The sequence below is a fragment of the Stegodyphus dumicola genome, chromosome 8 (assembly GCF_044657685.1).
Source record: "Stegodyphus dumicola isolate Sdum_Otavi_A_Nest chromosome 8, ASM4465768v1".
NCBI lineage: Eukaryota > Metazoa > Arthropoda > Arachnida > Araneae > Eresidae > Stegodyphus > Stegodyphus dumicola.
Window position 1 is genome coordinate 164,039,097 of NC_140775.1, and position 17,354 is coordinate 164,056,450.

The 17,354-nt window shown below is 34.3% G+C and overlaps 2 protein-coding genes across 6 annotated transcripts in view; one reads left to right on the top strand and one right to left on the bottom strand.

Moving 5' to 3' along the window:
• LOC118185493 (long-chain-fatty-acid--CoA ligase 1-like) overlaps positions 1-17,354 on the bottom strand; it is a 236,865-nt gene that overhangs the window by 63,986 nt on the left and 155,525 nt on the right. Inside the window, exon 1 of one of the 5 annotated variants that reach the window (XM_085822684.1) lies at positions 17,141-17,197. The exons of 2 other annotated variants lie outside the window; for them this stretch is intronic. Coding sequence is in view for 2 of the 3 variants with exons in the window: in XM_035355358.2 (XP_035211249.1) it covers positions 8,701-8,710 (10 nt within the window). In the remaining variant the exon portion in view is untranslated. Of the gene's footprint in view, positions 1-1,050; positions 1,167-8,700; positions 8,856-17,140; positions 17,198-17,354 lie in introns of those variants that run through there. 2 more of the 5 variants (XM_035355358.2, XM_035355366.2) reach the window with 2 other exon arrangements.
• On the top strand, positions 9,028-14,012 carry LOC146996016 (protein FAM200C-like). Its single transcript, XM_085821475.1, has 2 exons — positions 9,028-9,444; positions 12,236-14,012. The coding sequence occupies exon 2, from the start codon at positions 12,242-12,244 to the stop codon at positions 13,262-13,264; it is 1,023 nt and encodes a 340-aa protein (XP_085677601.1). The 5' UTR covers positions 9,028-9,444; positions 12,236-12,241; the 3' UTR covers positions 13,265-14,012.

Consider the following 17,354-nt stretch of genomic DNA (forward strand, 5'->3'; position numbering starts at 1 on the left):
TATAAAATATATTATTCAGAAGTTCAGATGGTATGGTGGCAAAATAGTGGCATTGTATGATGGTAAAGTAATGGTGGCAGTACACATATACTCCTACTTCGAATTTTAAGCCCAGTAGGATTTTTAAAATAAGGAAACAGAAAAATATCTGAAAGGTTTTAGATTTTAAATGACGTCCAAAGGGGCGTTTTTTTAACATTTTGTGTTCTACCTTTATTTAATAAATACCATGTTCTTCGCACGTAAACTATAAAATTCAGTTCAAGAGCAATATTGCAAAATAATTTTAAAATGAGCATACCTTTAGAATTTCCTATAGACAGTCTCGCGCGCTTGAGATAAAAGTGTTTTTTTTTTTTTTTCTGTACAACGTTGCCATTGCTAGCTTTGAAAGCCTTGAATTTGTTAATGAAAAATTCGTTAAAGTTTTACAAAATATGAAATCGATAATAAAACAAATTCTAAATTTCAAATTCGGTCATCCACATGCCCATATTCGTAGGATGATTACGTCATTCAAAATTGGATGGCTCCAGGTACCGTTGTATCATAATGCGAGAAACATACATACATTTATGCAGATTCTTCATTATTTAATTTCTTTAAATATAATACAGGGCAATAATATATGGTGGCAACAATTTGAAAAGTGAAATAATGCTTGTAGCGAATCAACGCAAAATGTCAAAACGAAATTAATAGTCCTTCTGGGCAAACTGCCCCTTTGGAATAAAAATAAAAATGCTTTTATAATAGGCACTGATTATAAAATCATTTTGATATTGCAGACTTAAATTACTGAAGACCGGATTGCTAGAGAGAGGGAGATTATCAGAAATGTTAAAATATTTGCTTTATTATACTTTTAATTTATTATGTATTTGCTTTATTATATATTATCATATATTATTATATATTTAACTACACTATAATTTTACATTTTAAAAATCTGAATAAAAAGTGAGGCTTAAATTTGATACAAAAAGGTAGTTCGATATTAAACACATCACATACTATTTATAATTTGATTAAGACAACAATAAAGCTTACGTATATTCATGGCCGTTGCGACAGCACCAGGTGACAAAATTTAGGGACGAAAAGGTTCTATAGGCACTGGACAACAGAACGTATAGCATCGGCATTACGTATATTTTCAATATCTCTTTGTGAGAACGTGCGCTGTTACTACTGTCTTTAGAATTATGTTGTTGAATCAATACAGCTGCTCTGTGCAAAGCTATAAAATTGAAGATCAGTTTATTGACCCATGTGGTATTAAGAGCTCATATGCAGATTTCAATGCCTCACCATGGCTATCCTTGTTACTTCCCTTTTACTTTGTGAGGTTTATTTATTTATTTTTAACTAATAGTTCATTTTAAGTTAGCACGTTCCAATTACTCTCTTTTCAACTTCGCTTTTCATGCCAGAATGTAAATGAGACAGCGAGTGTTTATTGATATTAAGGTATAAAGAAGTGCTATGTAAGCAAGAGTTTCGGAAGTTAGTTTTAGAGTGCGTTTGCCTGTTCCAGGCCACGCTGTGCGGTGATTATTAGCGACTTCATTTGGTGGCGTTGAGTGCTTCTAGCCATTTGTCTTTGTCTCACCGGTTATCTACAAACCAGAGCCTTGCCTGCGCGTTTAATTATCCTGTGAGGCGTTAGGCTAATCTACCTTATTTTGAGTTTGTTCAACGTTGCATATTTCTGTTAAGCCAGAGGTGCAGTGCTTGGCTTGTGAAAACCCAGGCTGGATAACTGTTAAATTGTGTTCGAATAAAAGGGTCTTATACACCCTTCTTCTGACTTTTGTTTTGTTTCACAAGGCTAGAAGATAATTCTTCAATAGTCTTTTTAAAGTCTATAGTGTATGCTCCTACCGTACGGAAGGGCCCGGATTCGAATCCACAGAAGGTATGGATGTTGTAAATGTATAGTGTTTGTGCGTCATGGGGACAATCTAAATACATGACGAGGAGAAAATCCTCTCGTGTGGATTGTGCATGGAGGTAGGAAGTAAGACCTCCTTTCTTACCCCCCCCTGGGATTGTGGCAGGGAAAGAGGGGTGGGAAGTAAGACCTCCTTTCTTACCCCCCTGGGATTGTGGCAGGGAAAGAGGGATGGGAGACCCTCGGATCCATTCCTCAGATCCATTCCCTTGCTCGAAATTGGGGTAGAACTGGGCAAAATCGTAGTCTCCTATGTGGTACCCAAGACTCTTGCCAACTACAGGCATAATGATGTACTCCTTATCTCATCGAATTTCGTGGGCTTATGCCAAAGAAGCAAAATTAGTTTCAACAACGTCTTCTGTAGGCTTCTAGTGAGTCTATTCTACCAGACTGCGTTTGGTCGTATTAAAATTGCCTTTATCGTTTTTCTTTTTCTCTATCCATACTTCTCCTGTTTCCTCCATTTATGTTTTCAAACTCTTGAACATCACAGCAATAGTGAGGTCATAGTCATTAATCAGCATTAAACTCAATTCCCCCCACGCTTAGCAGGGAGACTCACTGCGCCAAAAATATAAGTTTCTTTAAAAAGCATAAGTTTCTTCAAATTAAAAATATATTTTTGAGTAAGCGGATACATCCGTCACAGCGTTTACAGTGTTTTTATTCTGTTCAAGATGTTATGGCTAAACAAAGATATGTATCAAATATCCACGATTGTCTGCTTAAGAAATTAATATTTGTATAATAATCTCCTTTATTTACGTCTACAGCACTCTAAAATTTATTGTTTCATAAATATTCCTAAGATGAAATTTTAATCTAAGATTGTAACAAGAGGTAATCTAAGTTCGTAACAAAATTTCTCTTTGAATGCAATTTGGTACCGCATATGAGTACAGGAATCTCTCCAATGAGATTAATCGCACTGGTTGCATCCCGTGAGCAATTAATTGCATTATGTGAAGGATATAAATTTATGATTATGGCGATATTTTGCCGAATATGCTGAATACACTAATACAAAAAGCATAGTTCTTAAGATCAAAATATCAATTTAACAAAAGCTACATCCATCCAAAAAAAAAAAAAAATGTAAAAAAATGATGACTCTTAAAAATTGTCTAACACCAAAAAATTGCAACGGATTTTCTCCTTTTTTTTTTTTTTTTTTTTTGCGCTTGCCTTCGTGATGTAATTGGAAGCACGTCCGGGTAGCATCGGAAGGCAAGGAGTTCGAATCTCGTCGAGGGCAGAGCTAATTCTTCATGTGAAAAAAAAATTCTAAATAGAATCCGCATGTGATGCCTGAATTAAAATGTGGTGGACGATAATTTATCATTACTAGCATTTAAGGTATTTCTCCCGCCTTCTTGGCGTGCCTTTGTGGTGTAGTGGTCTGCACGTTGGGGTGTATTCCAGAGCTCCGTGGTTCGATTTCTGGCGGAAGTGTTGCTCATTTTTCATCTCTCCTGGTTCCAAAAAAAAAAAAAAAAAAAAAAAAAAAAAATTCCTGTCTCTACAGTGGTGCCTGAACTAAAAGGGTGGTAGATGATGACTCTTTACACACAGGATTTGGCGATTGCATCCCCTAAAACCCCAGTCGTCCTTTAAAAGGGGGTGTATATAAGATATTTCTCCCGCTTTCTTGGCGTACCTTCGTGGTGTGTTCCGCGGTTCGATTCCCGGCGAAGGCGTTGCTAATTTTTCATCTTTTCTGCTTCCAAAACTACCTCATGTGTTTACAGTGGCGTCCGAACTAAAAGGGTGCTGGATGATGGTTCTGCACATCCAGGATTTGGCGATTAGGTCCCCTAAAAATCTTCGCCGACCTTTAAAAGGAGGAATATATAAGTATTTCTCCCACCTTTTTGGCATGCCTTCGTGATGTGGTGGTCTGCACGCTGGGACCGTATTGCAGAGGTCCGTGGTTCGATTCCCGGCGAAGGCGTTGCTCAATTTTCATCTTGGCTGCTTCCGAAAATACCTAATTCTCTACAGGCTATTTTGTTCCGTTCTCCCCAACCATCCTCTAAGTGGGAAAGAATGTAAGTGATTATCTCCTTCCTTATGTGCCTCTATGATGCAATTGGAAGCATGCCCCGCTAGCACTGGAAGGACCAGAATTTTAATCTCTGCCAGGGCTTTGCTCATTTTTCATGTTGCAAGTTCCAAAAAGCACTGCAATAAGTATAACGAAAGTAAGAAAATTCTTTAAATGGAAACATGAGCAGGAACAAATAAAATTCTTTAAATGGAAACAGAAGCAGGAACAAAAAAAATTCTTTAACTGGAAACATGAGCAGGAACAAAGAAAATTCTTGAAATGGAAACATGAGCAGGAACAAAGAAAATTCTTGAAATGGAAACATGAGCAGTAACAAAGAAAATTCTTCAAATGGAGACATGAGCAGGAACAAAGAAAATTCTTGAAATGGAAACATGAGCAGGAACAAAGAAAATTCTTTAAATGGAAATATGAGCAGGAACGAAGAAAATTCTTGAAGTGGGAACATGAGCAGGGACAAAGAAAATTCTTTAAATGGAAACATGAGCATGAACAAAGAAAATTCTTGAAACAGAAACATGAGCATGAACAAAGAAAATTCTTGAAACAGAAACATGAGCATGAACAAAGAAAATTCTTGAAACAGAAACATGAGGAGGAACAAAACAGTCTCCTAGCCTTTACAATTTACTCTAGGTAATTTATTCATTATTTGCCGTAAAATGCTAAAGTGCTGCATCCCAAAGTGGGCAATCGATTGGTTTAGCTACTGAGAATAGAGGAACTATCAGAGTTTCCCGGTTTTAGCTTTTTTGATATTTTTAAATTTAACATAACTCCACATAGGGGGAAAAACCCAAGGAAGAGCTGTAAAACAAAATTAGACGGAAAGATATTTTGAATAAGTTCTCAACATTCATGATACAAGAAAGAAAAATCAACGAAGTGGTTAATGATATATTATCAATGAAATGATTCATATTTCGTTACTTATGTCACTTTAATTTCAAAGTCAGACCAGGTCACTAAAATATGAAATGTGGCTAAGAGTAATATTGTGAAATACGAATTATTATTTTTCGATAGTCTTAATTTGTAATACGAAATGAACAGCCTCTTGCGTTTATCGAAGTTTTGCGCTATCGGGTGTAGCTATCAGTCCACATTACTTTGGATAATTGGGTTCCACAGTTTTACTGCAGTTAGAAACGTCTTAATCGAGTTCATTTCGAACATTCATGGAGTTTCATTCTGTTTTGGTTACGCTACAACGGAATTCATCATCCATACGACCTGATAAATGCTCTCATTTTAAATCCACTCAGACCACTAATTTATCTCACATTATTGCTATCCGAAGCGTCACATGATCTACATTTTTAATTTTAGTTTTAAACGGTATTGTTTAACAAAGTGAATAATTAAAAGCAATAAAAGCGCTACTTAATAATTTAAATTTTATTTAATTTTTAGTGATATGTCGATTTGCTGCAATTTAAACTACATTCATTTTTATAACATGTCTATCTGATGATTACCAACATTTGCAGGATAATTGTAATTAAAAATAAAAAGGTGCTTCTAAGCCATACATTATGCATCATTGTACATATTTTTTTAATTCATTTATTTTCTTGAAAAACAATAAAGGATCATGAGCTCATTAAACTCAATTAATGTACTCAAAAGATTGCTGAATGAAAAACTATAGAATCATTGAAATAAACATGACAGAAGGAAATACGAATATTTATGTACATTATTTGACGCCAGGAAAATAACAGAAATGTAAATGTATTTTTGCATGTACTTTCTAAATTATAGTTTAAGAAAACAAGGAAAGCGGCAAAAGGAAAATCTTAGATGGAATTTTATTTTTGCTTTACATGTTTATGTAGTAGTCATAATATTAAAAGAAGACAGATAGCCGTTCATTTTACATACATGAATAAAAATGACGAGACACGTCACCTAAACGGTAAGAAAACGTTGTATGGCTTCTTTTTTAAATCAAATTATTCTTTCTTATCATATAATGAACTTCAAAAAAAATAAAGTAAATTTTTACGGAAAACTGAGAACTTTCTGTTAATTTGCTCAAAATAACTGCATATACTTTAAGTCTTCAATATTTTTTCTTTTATTTAAATGGCGTTAAGTCTTAAGTTTTAAATGGCCTTATTTAAAAGGCAAAGGCATTAAGCCCCAATCACATATGTTTCCGCTACGAGGGACTGGACTTCGAAAGAGACATTTCTAACAACCCGCACATTTCCACGAAACCCACGTAGTTAGGTTACCATTTTCACTTACTACAAAGACTTGAACGCCAAACAGTAATCCATTATCGGTCAGATTAGGATCACATGATCCTTCAGAAGCAGAACTTTCGTCTGACTGATTGATCTCAAAATTTCAAGAAAGTCGTCCAGACAAACATTTGAATCAAATACAGTGGCGGAGCTGGGGGGGGGAGCAAGAGGTGGCATCTGTCCTCTCCTTCAGGGCGGCGTCATTTTACGAATTTTAGAATGAAATGTTTTCCAATATTGGCAAATAGAAGGTGGCCCGAAAACTTCAGCTGTCCTCAGGCGCTGAAAACCCTAGCTACGGCTCTGATGAGATACCGATTAAGAGAACACAAATGCGAAAATAAGAAAAATATTATTCGAACGTTATACCATCCAAAGCAGCAACAGAATGTTTCAAAACACGTGCAGAGAGCGTGTCATTCGTTTTATGACGGTGTTACGTGCCGTTCTACAAGACATGTTAAGTGGTTAGGTTAGGTTAAGTTATTTAATTATGGTAAAGCCTCAAGGGCTATCTGCCTAAGGGAAGGGATGCCTTCGTGGAGGACTTTCTAAGGGAAACTGGCTCTATACACGCACACATGGGGAAAACCACGAAAACACCCATGCAGCCAGCCCATTCGCGGGATTCGAACCTCGGACCGAATTACCAGTGTTTACCGCTCAGCCGCTGGTGGGCCGTGTTAAGTGGTGCATGTTATAACCGTGTTCTTAGAACATACATCTAAACATACAACACTGGTACTTTTCAAAACATTTCCAGCATGTGCAGTAAAGTACGTTCTACACGACGTGAAAGTGACGTACAATATTAGCATTTTTCGAAATATTCCTAGCATGTGCTACAAAGTACGTTCTACACGACACGCTAAAGCTGCGTGTGCAACAACCGTATTTTTAGAACGTACATTTAAGAGTACAACACTGGTAGTTTTCAAAACGTTCCCAACACATTAGTACGTTCTACACTACGTGCTAAAGTGATGCCTGTTACTAACCACGTTCTTAGCACGTATATTTCAATGTACAACATCGGTACTTTTCGAAACATCCCCAATGTGTTATTATAAAGTGTAACGTTCTACACGAAGGGATAAAGTGGTGCGCGTTACATTCAACTAAAACAACACTAGTACTTTCAGCAACGCTACTAGCTTCAGCTATAAAGTACGTTCTATATGTTATGCTAAAATGGTGCGCGTGCAACTGTGTTTTTCTAAAAATTTCCCTCATGTGCTATAAAGTACATTTTACATGATATGTAAAAGAGATGCGTGTTGTAACTGTGTTCTTAGGATGTACCTTTTGTAATACAACACTATTTTTTGAAACGTTCACAGCAAATGGGAAAATGTACACTCTATATGACGTGCTGAAGTGATGCGTGTTACAACAGTGTTCTTAGGACGTATATTTCAACGTACAGCACTGGTCCTTTTCGAAATGTTTCCTCCATTTATTGTAAAAGTACATGCTATTCACGTTATATTTAGAACAGGTATTTGTTGTTTAAAAAAAAAAAAAAAAAAGAAGAAGTTATTTACTTAAATGAAACAAATTCTGCTTTTGTCAAGAAGAAATATGAATAAACATATAAACACCTGATCATTATAGATCCATATTTCTTCTTAATTTATTTATATGGAAAATTCATCTGGCAGTACAGTGCAGTTAGTTCAATGACCTTTTGAATGTTAGACTTAAGTTTCTTGTTTATATGTATTAACAGCAGTTTAAAAATCACTTTAAGACCGTAAGTACAAGTTAAAGTGCATGAAATTACATAATCGCAAAAGTACATTGAAAATAATACATTGTAAAGGTCCTCGAAAATTAAAATTTTTGATAGAGTTACAAAATTTACGCAATTCCACAACTATCCATCATTTATGGATGTTTAGGATCATTCACAGTCTCGACGTTAAGATTTATACTCAGTAAAAACTTGATAATCGTATAAAATTTGATAATTTAATAAAACTAATGATATGAAAATTTTATAAATTGTTAAAAATTGATGAAAATGGCATGTATTTTATCAGAAACAATCAGTAAAATAGCCAAAAATCCTAATTTACAACACCCGCACACAGAATGAAATATATGTAACATTCCATGTTCAAAGAAAATTATTTCGAAGTTCATTAAAAGAACTAAAATCAGGGTTAAAAAAGGTCATTATAATAATTCCATGAGACAAAAATAGCAAATTTTTTAAAATTAGCTGTTTAGGCTATATGCGTAAGCATAGCGAACACTTAAAGAGTATACCACTGAGAAAACGCTTCATAGGAAAAATATCATCAACATAGGAAACAACACAGTTGCACGAAAACAAGCGAGGTGCAACTCTCCTTCACTAGTTATATTGGCAAACACGCCAAAAGGAGAGAAGCATTCATAATTATAAGCTATTAACTTACCAGTGGCCATTCTGCAAAGAATTCTTCCTTCACGTAAACAGGCAGCAAACCGCCATTGTAAGCAAGTTGAAGTTGTTAGAGAAACGTCAAGATTTAAACCCACGCTTGGGTTCTTCTATTTTTGATTTCTTTTTATCTCTGCTGTTTCCTCCTGCCCGTCAACGCCACGAGCATTGGCGTCGGAAGTGACTCTGACGCATTCCGGTTCCAAGAATACTCCTAGAGAAACACCCCCAACACAAGGCACCACTGAGTGTCTACAAATTCCCTGATAAAAAAAACTGACTTGACCTCGGAATGTTTTCGAGGGATTTCTCATGAAATGGAACGGATTCTCACTGCTTTCTAACGGGGTTTGTTTAGTTCTAGATGGTGACGGATTTGATTGCTTTGTCGTAGACTAAAGTGCAGTGCCTGTTTTACATGCATTATTCTTACTGAAAATGAATATGTTAGAGGCTAAAAGTGTAAATACTTCATGAAATAAAAGTGATATAAACCATTAACATATTTTGCAACATTTGCTCTGAATGAATGCTTCTAGAATATCTTTTAATCATTTAAAGATCCATCAAGACTTCGAAAATCATCGATTTCATTGTAATTCTTGATCACGTAAACGTGTCAATGATATGGAGTTCCGTACGCTAATCTGTCAAAGCATAAAGCTATTAATATTGATACTAAAGCCTGCACTAAGGCATATTACATTTCTGTGAAATATTTCAGAGAAATGAAAAATTGGTAAGTTCTAGAAATTTTTTATGATAGTAAAGTTTTATAACTTGCCCTAAAGCAAAAACAAGCAAAAAAATTAAAATAAAAGTTAATATTTTAGTTTTTAAATGATTTATTATTCGGAAATAAAATATTTAAACTAAACCAAACGTGTGGTAAATCAAAGGAAATCACGCAAATATATACTTTCTGGAGTTCTAGTTTATAATTAAGAAGTTTCTGATTAATTATAGTATAAAATCCATGCATGCAGGTCAAAAAGTTCTTCACTGAATACTGATCTGCGCTACTATAGCATGCAATAGGCAGCAGAACTATAGTACGCGGTAGACAGCAATACTGAAGTATGCAGTAGAGAGTTATACTATAGCATGCAACAGATTCCAGTACTATAGTATGAGACTATGTTTTAAACTGCCTGCTCAAATTCGGCATATGAAGGGATTATTGAAACTGCTTAATTAATTTAGATAAATTTAAACTCTTAAGCCCATACTTAAACTCTCTTTGGGTGACTGGAGACCCCTTTGGATTATCACCAAAACATATTTAATAAATTGTTCAACTTTACATACAAAACATAATAATAAATAGTGCATATCCCAGATACAAAATTTCTACAACTTGCATTACATATATGATAGTATTCATGTCAACAAAACTAATTTTCATACTTTATAAACGCCCACCAGCGGCCGAGCGGTAAAGTCGCTGAACACTGGTAGTTCGGTCCGAGGTTCGAATCCCGCGAACGGGCTGGCTGCATGGGCGTTTTCGTGGTTTTCCCCATGTGTAACGTGTATACGAGCCAGTTTCCGTTAGAAAGTCCTCCACGAAGGCATCCCTCCCCTTAGGCAGATAACCCTTGAGGCTTTGCCATAATCACACGCACGCACGCATACTTTATAAACAAAAAAGTAAAAATATCATATGTCAAAGAAACTTAACTAAGTCATTTAAAGCTAATAAATTCTTTTCATTATGACGAGTATTTTCATGTTGTTGTGACATCTCATTTGTCTGACAGTAACATCAGAATAAGCCGTTGAAATAATTTATATAATAATAAGTATCAATAAATCAAGAAAATTTATCCCAGGATATATTTTTTACCCAAATTAATTAATGTATCTTCGTTAAAGTCCAGTTAGTTCAAATCCTTTAATCGCTTGTTTCATTTTAAATACCTCTTAAGATTCTTTAAACAAATAACTTCCATAATCATTTCTAATCCGTAATCAGTTAATAACTTAATATTGTCTCTTAAGACAGACACTTTTTATCCAAACCAGAATGCTTTCTGTCCGAGCCTAACCTGTATTTATTATTCGCACTAATATAATGTACACATAAAGGTATCCATTCACCATTTCAATAGTCATGATCTTTCTGGGAACAATTGGCGCAAGTCATTTCTTTCTGGCACTTTATGTGATAATGTCTAAATTCTCGACATTTAAAAGGCCTGACAGCAATTAAGTACTGTTTAACTGAAATACGGAGAGATTTCAAATTTCAAATTTAAATTAATAATTTTCTTAAACTTTTCAGATTGTTGCGTCGCAGTCCAGCGCTTTTTTGCGTTCTTAGTTTTAACTGGAAATAACAATTCGATTCCCCCCCTTTATCCTCAAAATTTTTATTATGCCTCTTTATAGCATCTTGAACTTCATCACTCTTAAGCTCAGTATCAGTATTATAAATTAATATTTTTTGGCTTTTTCTTAGCCAGAGCTTTCGTTTGGATCTCATTTTTACTTTCTTGTACGAAGTAAAAAGGAAGTATTGTAATCACGAAAAATTTCGGGTATCCTATTTCAACGAAAATATCCATTTTGACTACCATCGAATGCAATTTAACGATGTTTTTACGTGACAACCGTACGTACGGCCAGAATAAAGGACTCCGTTTCCCTAACAAAGTTATAAAACTGATTTAAAATGAACTCAAAAGATAATATTTCGTCGCGTCTGTGCGTACGTACGTACGTATGTATCTCGCATAACTCAAAAACAAGTAGCCTCAGAACGTTCAAATTTTGTATTTAGGACTGCTATAACATGTAGATGTGCACCTCGTATTTTGGTTGCAATCGACCTCACCAAAAGTATATAGATATAGTATGTTATATAAATATTCACTCTGTTACTCGGCTCAGTGATCTCAGTTTTTTTATTCTTATATGTTTGTAAATTGTGCATTTTTTGCTTTAAAAATGATTGAATTATATTGTTCTTATCTTCCGGTTAAGGCTTTTATGCCTTTAATAAATCTGCTTGCAATATTTGTAGAATTAAAAACAATTTAAAAGTTGTTTAAGTGCGGCTAAGTCTAACTATTTTGACCATAGTAGCCATATTTGTTTACATTTGAAACTTAGCAGAATAGTGGATTTGTTGTCAGTCTAGAGCAGTGTTTCTTAACCTGTGGTTCATGGACCCCTTGGGGGTCCATGGGTCATATTTTGGGGGTCCGCCGACTGCTCCTAATTTTAAAAATGTTTGCATCAATATTTTAAAAAAAACTTTTTTTTGTAAGCCGTCTGTCTGCCATTTCCCAATAAATATAAAATTTGAAATTTTTAGAAACGCAAAGTAGCCTTTGAATTTTACTTCACTTGGAAATAAAGTGACGTTAAAATCGGTTCCGCAAAGTTCTTGCAAATTTTTAAAACAAAATATTTGTTTTACTTTTTTCATAAGTTGTAATTAAAATATTTTTTTTTCAATTTTTTTTTTTCTTTGTCTTAATGTTTGTTCTTAATGTTTCATTTGATTATTTGATTTTTTTTTGTAGCCCAAAATGTCCAGAAAAAGGAAGTATGATGAAAATTATGTAAAATGTGGATTCTGCTGCATGAAGGAATCGGACGGTGTTGAAAAGCCACAATGCTTTCTGTGTGGAAAAGTTTTGGCAAATGCCAGTATGAAACCGGCAAAACTGATAGAGCATCTCAAATCTCTTCATCCTAAAAATGCCTCTAAAGATCTAGAATTTTTTACAAAGAAGAAAGCCCAGTTTTTGAAATCTGGAACATTAACCAAACTTGGATTTGGTATTTCACAAAAACCTTTGGTTGAGACATCTTTCAGAGTTGCATATCGTATTGCCAAAAGTAAGAAACCGCATACTATTGGAGAGACATTAATTAAGCCGTGTGCACTGGAAATGGTTGAATTAGTTTGTGGACTGGAACAGAGAAAAAAACTTGAGGCTATTCCATTGTCCAAGGATGTGGTACATTCAAGAATAGTTGAAATTCCTTGCAATATCTTGAAACAAATCATCGATGAACTGAAAGCATCGCCATTTCCTTTCAGTATGCAACTGGATGAAACTACAGACATCTCGAATTGTAGTCAACTTCTTGTTTTTGTTCTTTACGTGTCTGCTGATACTATCAAAGAAGAATTCTTGTTTTGTCAGCCTCTTTTGAAAACTACAAAGGCAGTTGATGTTTTAGCGATTTTAAATGTTTTCTTTTCCAAACACGACTTCGATTGGAAACAAAAACTTCATTCACTTTGTACGGATGGAGCACCTGCGATGCTTGGCAATAAACCTGGTTTTGCCCATTTGGTAAAAAAAGAGGCTCCTAATGTTATTGTTACACATTGTGATTTACATAGACATGCACTGGCTACAAAAACTCTTCCAACCAGCTTAAAAGAAGTATTGTCAATAGTTATTAAAACTGTGAATTTTATTAGAAGTAGAGCTCTTAATCATCGTCTTTTTAAAACACTGTGTCAAGAAATGAACGCAGAACATGAGGTACTTCTGTACCACACGAAGTGTGCTGGCTGTCACGAGGGCATGTTTTGAAACGAATTTTCATGTTGAAGACAGAAGTATCACTTTTTTTAGAAGAAAACGATAACTCACTCTTCGAACATTTCAAGAAAAAAGATTTTATATGTAAATTGGCCTACCTGGCACACATGTTTAACCACATGAACTATATATGTCTTTCAATTCAAGGGTCTGATACAACAATTATGGATGCCACGGAGAAATTACAGGCACTTTTATTGAAAATGTCCCTTTGGAAAATTAGAATTAAAAATGGGATATATGCAAACTTTCAAATGTTGGACGAAGTGCTTTTTGAAAATGGATCTCGGAAAGATAGTTTGTTATTGAATAACTTGAAAAATGAAATCTATGAAACCTGGAAGTACTTCAAGTTTCATTTGAAAAATATTTCAATTCGGATGGAATAAATATAAAAGATGAGTTGTGGATTCGTAATCCTTTTCTTTGTGATATTGACTGTATCGATGACATGAACCTTGCCAAAGATGAGCTAATTGATTTGAAAACAAAGTCCTTGTTAAAAATAAATTTCGATTCAAAAACTCTTGGAGAGTTTTGGTCTTCTTTAAGAGAAGCCTACCCATTGCTTGTAAAACGAGCTATGGCAGCCATTATTCCGTTTGCTACAGTATATCTTTGCGAAGCATGATTTTCCACACTTGTCACAATAAAAACAAAACATCGAAATAGACTGAATGTCGAACATGATATGTGCGTTGCTTTGTCGAAAACCATCCCTCAATTCAATCTGTAAATCAAGGAAAAGCAGCAACAGCCTTCACATTAAAAATTTTAATTTCTTCAAATTTTTTATACTATAGAAATAATAATATTAAAATAATTAAATAATGAAACAGAATATATTTTGTAATAAATGGCGTTTAAGCAATTTTGTTTTCACAGAGGGTTCCATGACATATTTAAAAATTTTAAAGTGGTTTATTGTGCCAAAAAAGGTTAAGAAACACTGGCAATTTTTCACTTGGCAATTTTTAATATGGATATTTTGAGTTTTTATGCATTTTTGCCTTGTCGCAAAGTGAAAATTGTTCGTTCGTTTATTTAATTTCGTTTATACGTCGTTTTAGATTTATTATAGTATTTGAATAGAACATGTGGCAAAGATTAGATAATTCTTCAGGTGATATAACTTTTGTGCATTCTGAGTTATAAAATGAATGAGACGTAACGCTGTTAAGTGAACCTAGCGCCAGAGTGTCACTATGGTAAACAAATATACTGAATTTTAAAGAGGGTATTTATTTTATTGTGGTTTATGCGCTATCGACGAAGTGGATTTAATTCAATCCAATAAGTTTAAACGAAGTGCAAGAAAAAAATGCTTATAATTTAATATTCCGTACAAGGAAGTTATGTAGATCATGTACACAACAGATTTTTAAGAAAAGGATTCTTTTTAATTTCGTCTACTAAGACTGTTACACTACCTTTCTCCAAGTATATCCCTACTTTACCACCATTATTGATCTTTCGAACATTTCTAATGCCTATTTTTAATTTGTTACGCTTTATAGTTCCCAAAATCTTTGTTTTAACTTTTTCGAAAGAAATTTCCTCTTTATTAGGATAGGGTAAAACTGCATAAACTTTTTTTCCCTAAGTTTATCATTTCTTATGACATTTCCTTTTCAGCTATCTTCTCTTCTTTCATAATATATGCAAATTTTTTTTTTATAGTTTTTGTGGAGACTGTATTTTAATACAATGCTCTGATTTTCCTTTCAGCACTGAAATCTCCAAAGCTTGAGAAATAGCGAAAGAGCTTCCTGTACATTATAAATTCCCCTCCCCCGCCTTAAAATTAGAGTAATCCTGGAAGATTCTTCTACCGAAGTCTCTGTATCAGTAATTAAGATCGAGCGACTTCTATGCGTTCTGAATTATAGTCTCTGTAAGTCTGTTGTTTATGATTCATAGTCATTCAGATTCAACTGGGACCTAGTGTTTCTCTGAGTTGAAATTTAGCGTGATATTAGGCAACTTTCGTTAATGGAGGAGGACGCCCAAACCATGACACGGTCCCAAACTCTGGAAGTTTCTAACTCTGAACAATACAAACTTTACCAGAGCGCACTCAGTTCGGTTTCAAATCAAAAACCGCTTTAATTCATTTTCAAATTATCCATCTTCCCCCTGTTATAGAATTCACAGCAGTGATAGAGTATGCGGTAGGCAGAATTACTATAATATGCAATAGCGTGCAGTACTATAGTTTGCAGTACACAGCAGCACTAAAATACGCAGTGGAGAGTAGTGCTATAGTATACGGTATGCAGAAACACTATAATATGCAGTAGACAGCAATATTTTAATATGAAACAGACGCTAATTTTATAGTATCCTATAGAAAGCAAAACTGTAGTTTGCAATAAACTACAATTCTGCCTATGGATGCTGATATAGTGCACGCGTTGAAATGCAAGTATAAAGTAGTGTTTTTAAAATCAGTGTTAAATTTCTTGGATAATGGCAAGACTGCTCAAGAAATTTTGAAATATTTTAGCATAAAATCTGCCGCGTGGAGCAATGCAATACTATGGTATGGAATACACAGCAGTACTATAGTATGCAATAGAGGGCAACATTATGGTCTGCAGTAGAGAGTAATACTTTGGTATGCGGTAGACAGCAATACTATAGCATGCAGGAGAGAGAAATGCTATAGTATGCAATACAGAACAATACTATAACATACAATAGACTGCAATACTTTGATATGAAATAGACAGTAATGCGGTAGAGAGCAATACTATGGACAAATAGTGTAATAAGCTAACGTGAAATTTTGGCAAACTGCGGCTAAAGAAAAGGACAAATCAACTTAAAAAATTAATTTTTAGCCTGTATGCTGTAGATTTGGTAAGCTTATTTAGGATAATTTCCAGAGCCAGGCCAACAGATTTAACACTTAAATGCATGTCCATATTACGTCCACTCTTTAAATACTGTAATAATTTTCAAATGTTTGAATTGCTATGTTTTTTAAGTAGATTATGTTTTAGTATAGGCTGTTCGCACATTTTTTAGACGATTTTGCTTTGCTTAAAAAAAACTATTTGTTTGAAAGAAAACTTTTGTAAATGAATTTTTTTTTGGAAAGTATGAATTATTGTCTGCTACTCGACAATGTTCTCATGCAAATTAGGACTTTTAGCAATGGATGGAAGGAAGGGCATCTTTGTGTTCTTTCTGAAGAAAATGATTCGTATCCAGTTATTAAAAAACTCCATGAAAGCCATGGCTTTTGGATATCTAAAGCTACAATGGGTAATATTGTCAACAAGAAAGGAAAACAACTTCAAAGTTTGGCTTCAAGGGGAAAAATTGTTCTAAATACAACCCCACAGACAAAAAGAATGTTTTGAATGTTGCAAAGGTAAAATCTTTATTGTTAAAAGAAAATACGTCAAGTCAATAGACGTTGCGAAATATTAAAATGTTCAGTGTCAACTGTACAAAAAGTGATAAATTGTGATTTGAATCTTTAAAAGGTGAGAAAACATAACAGGCATCGTCTTTCTACACAACATATAACCAAAAACGCGGAACGCGCTGCAGAATTCCTTATGAGAAACATTTATCCGGATAAAAATGGAAAAATATTGTGACAATAGATGAATCTTTGTCTGCAATAAAAATAAATCCATTTATTAACATCAAAGTGTAGGGAAAAAAATCATAAACCATGGTTCAAAGAATCTAAAGAAAGGTTTTCGAAAGAATTTATGACTGTTGCTAGCTTTTCGTATAACGGCAAATTGAAAATAAAGGGAGTGGAGAAATATGTTAAGATCAACTCCACATATTATCAAGTACATATTGTATACGCAGTTTTCAAATATGAAATGCATTCTGTTTACTCACAGTTCCATCAATCAGTGTAGAACTGCATCAAGAAGAAGCAAGTAGCCACACGTCAAAATCCGCCGTTAATTTCCTGGAAAAAATGAAACAAGAAACGAGCATCAAAGCCATACTCTTCACTCATATCCCTACTAAACCTACTGATGGAGTTTTGCGCTTTGGGATTTTAAAATGTGGATTGTGTAAACGTCGATCTACAATCCTTCTTGGACAT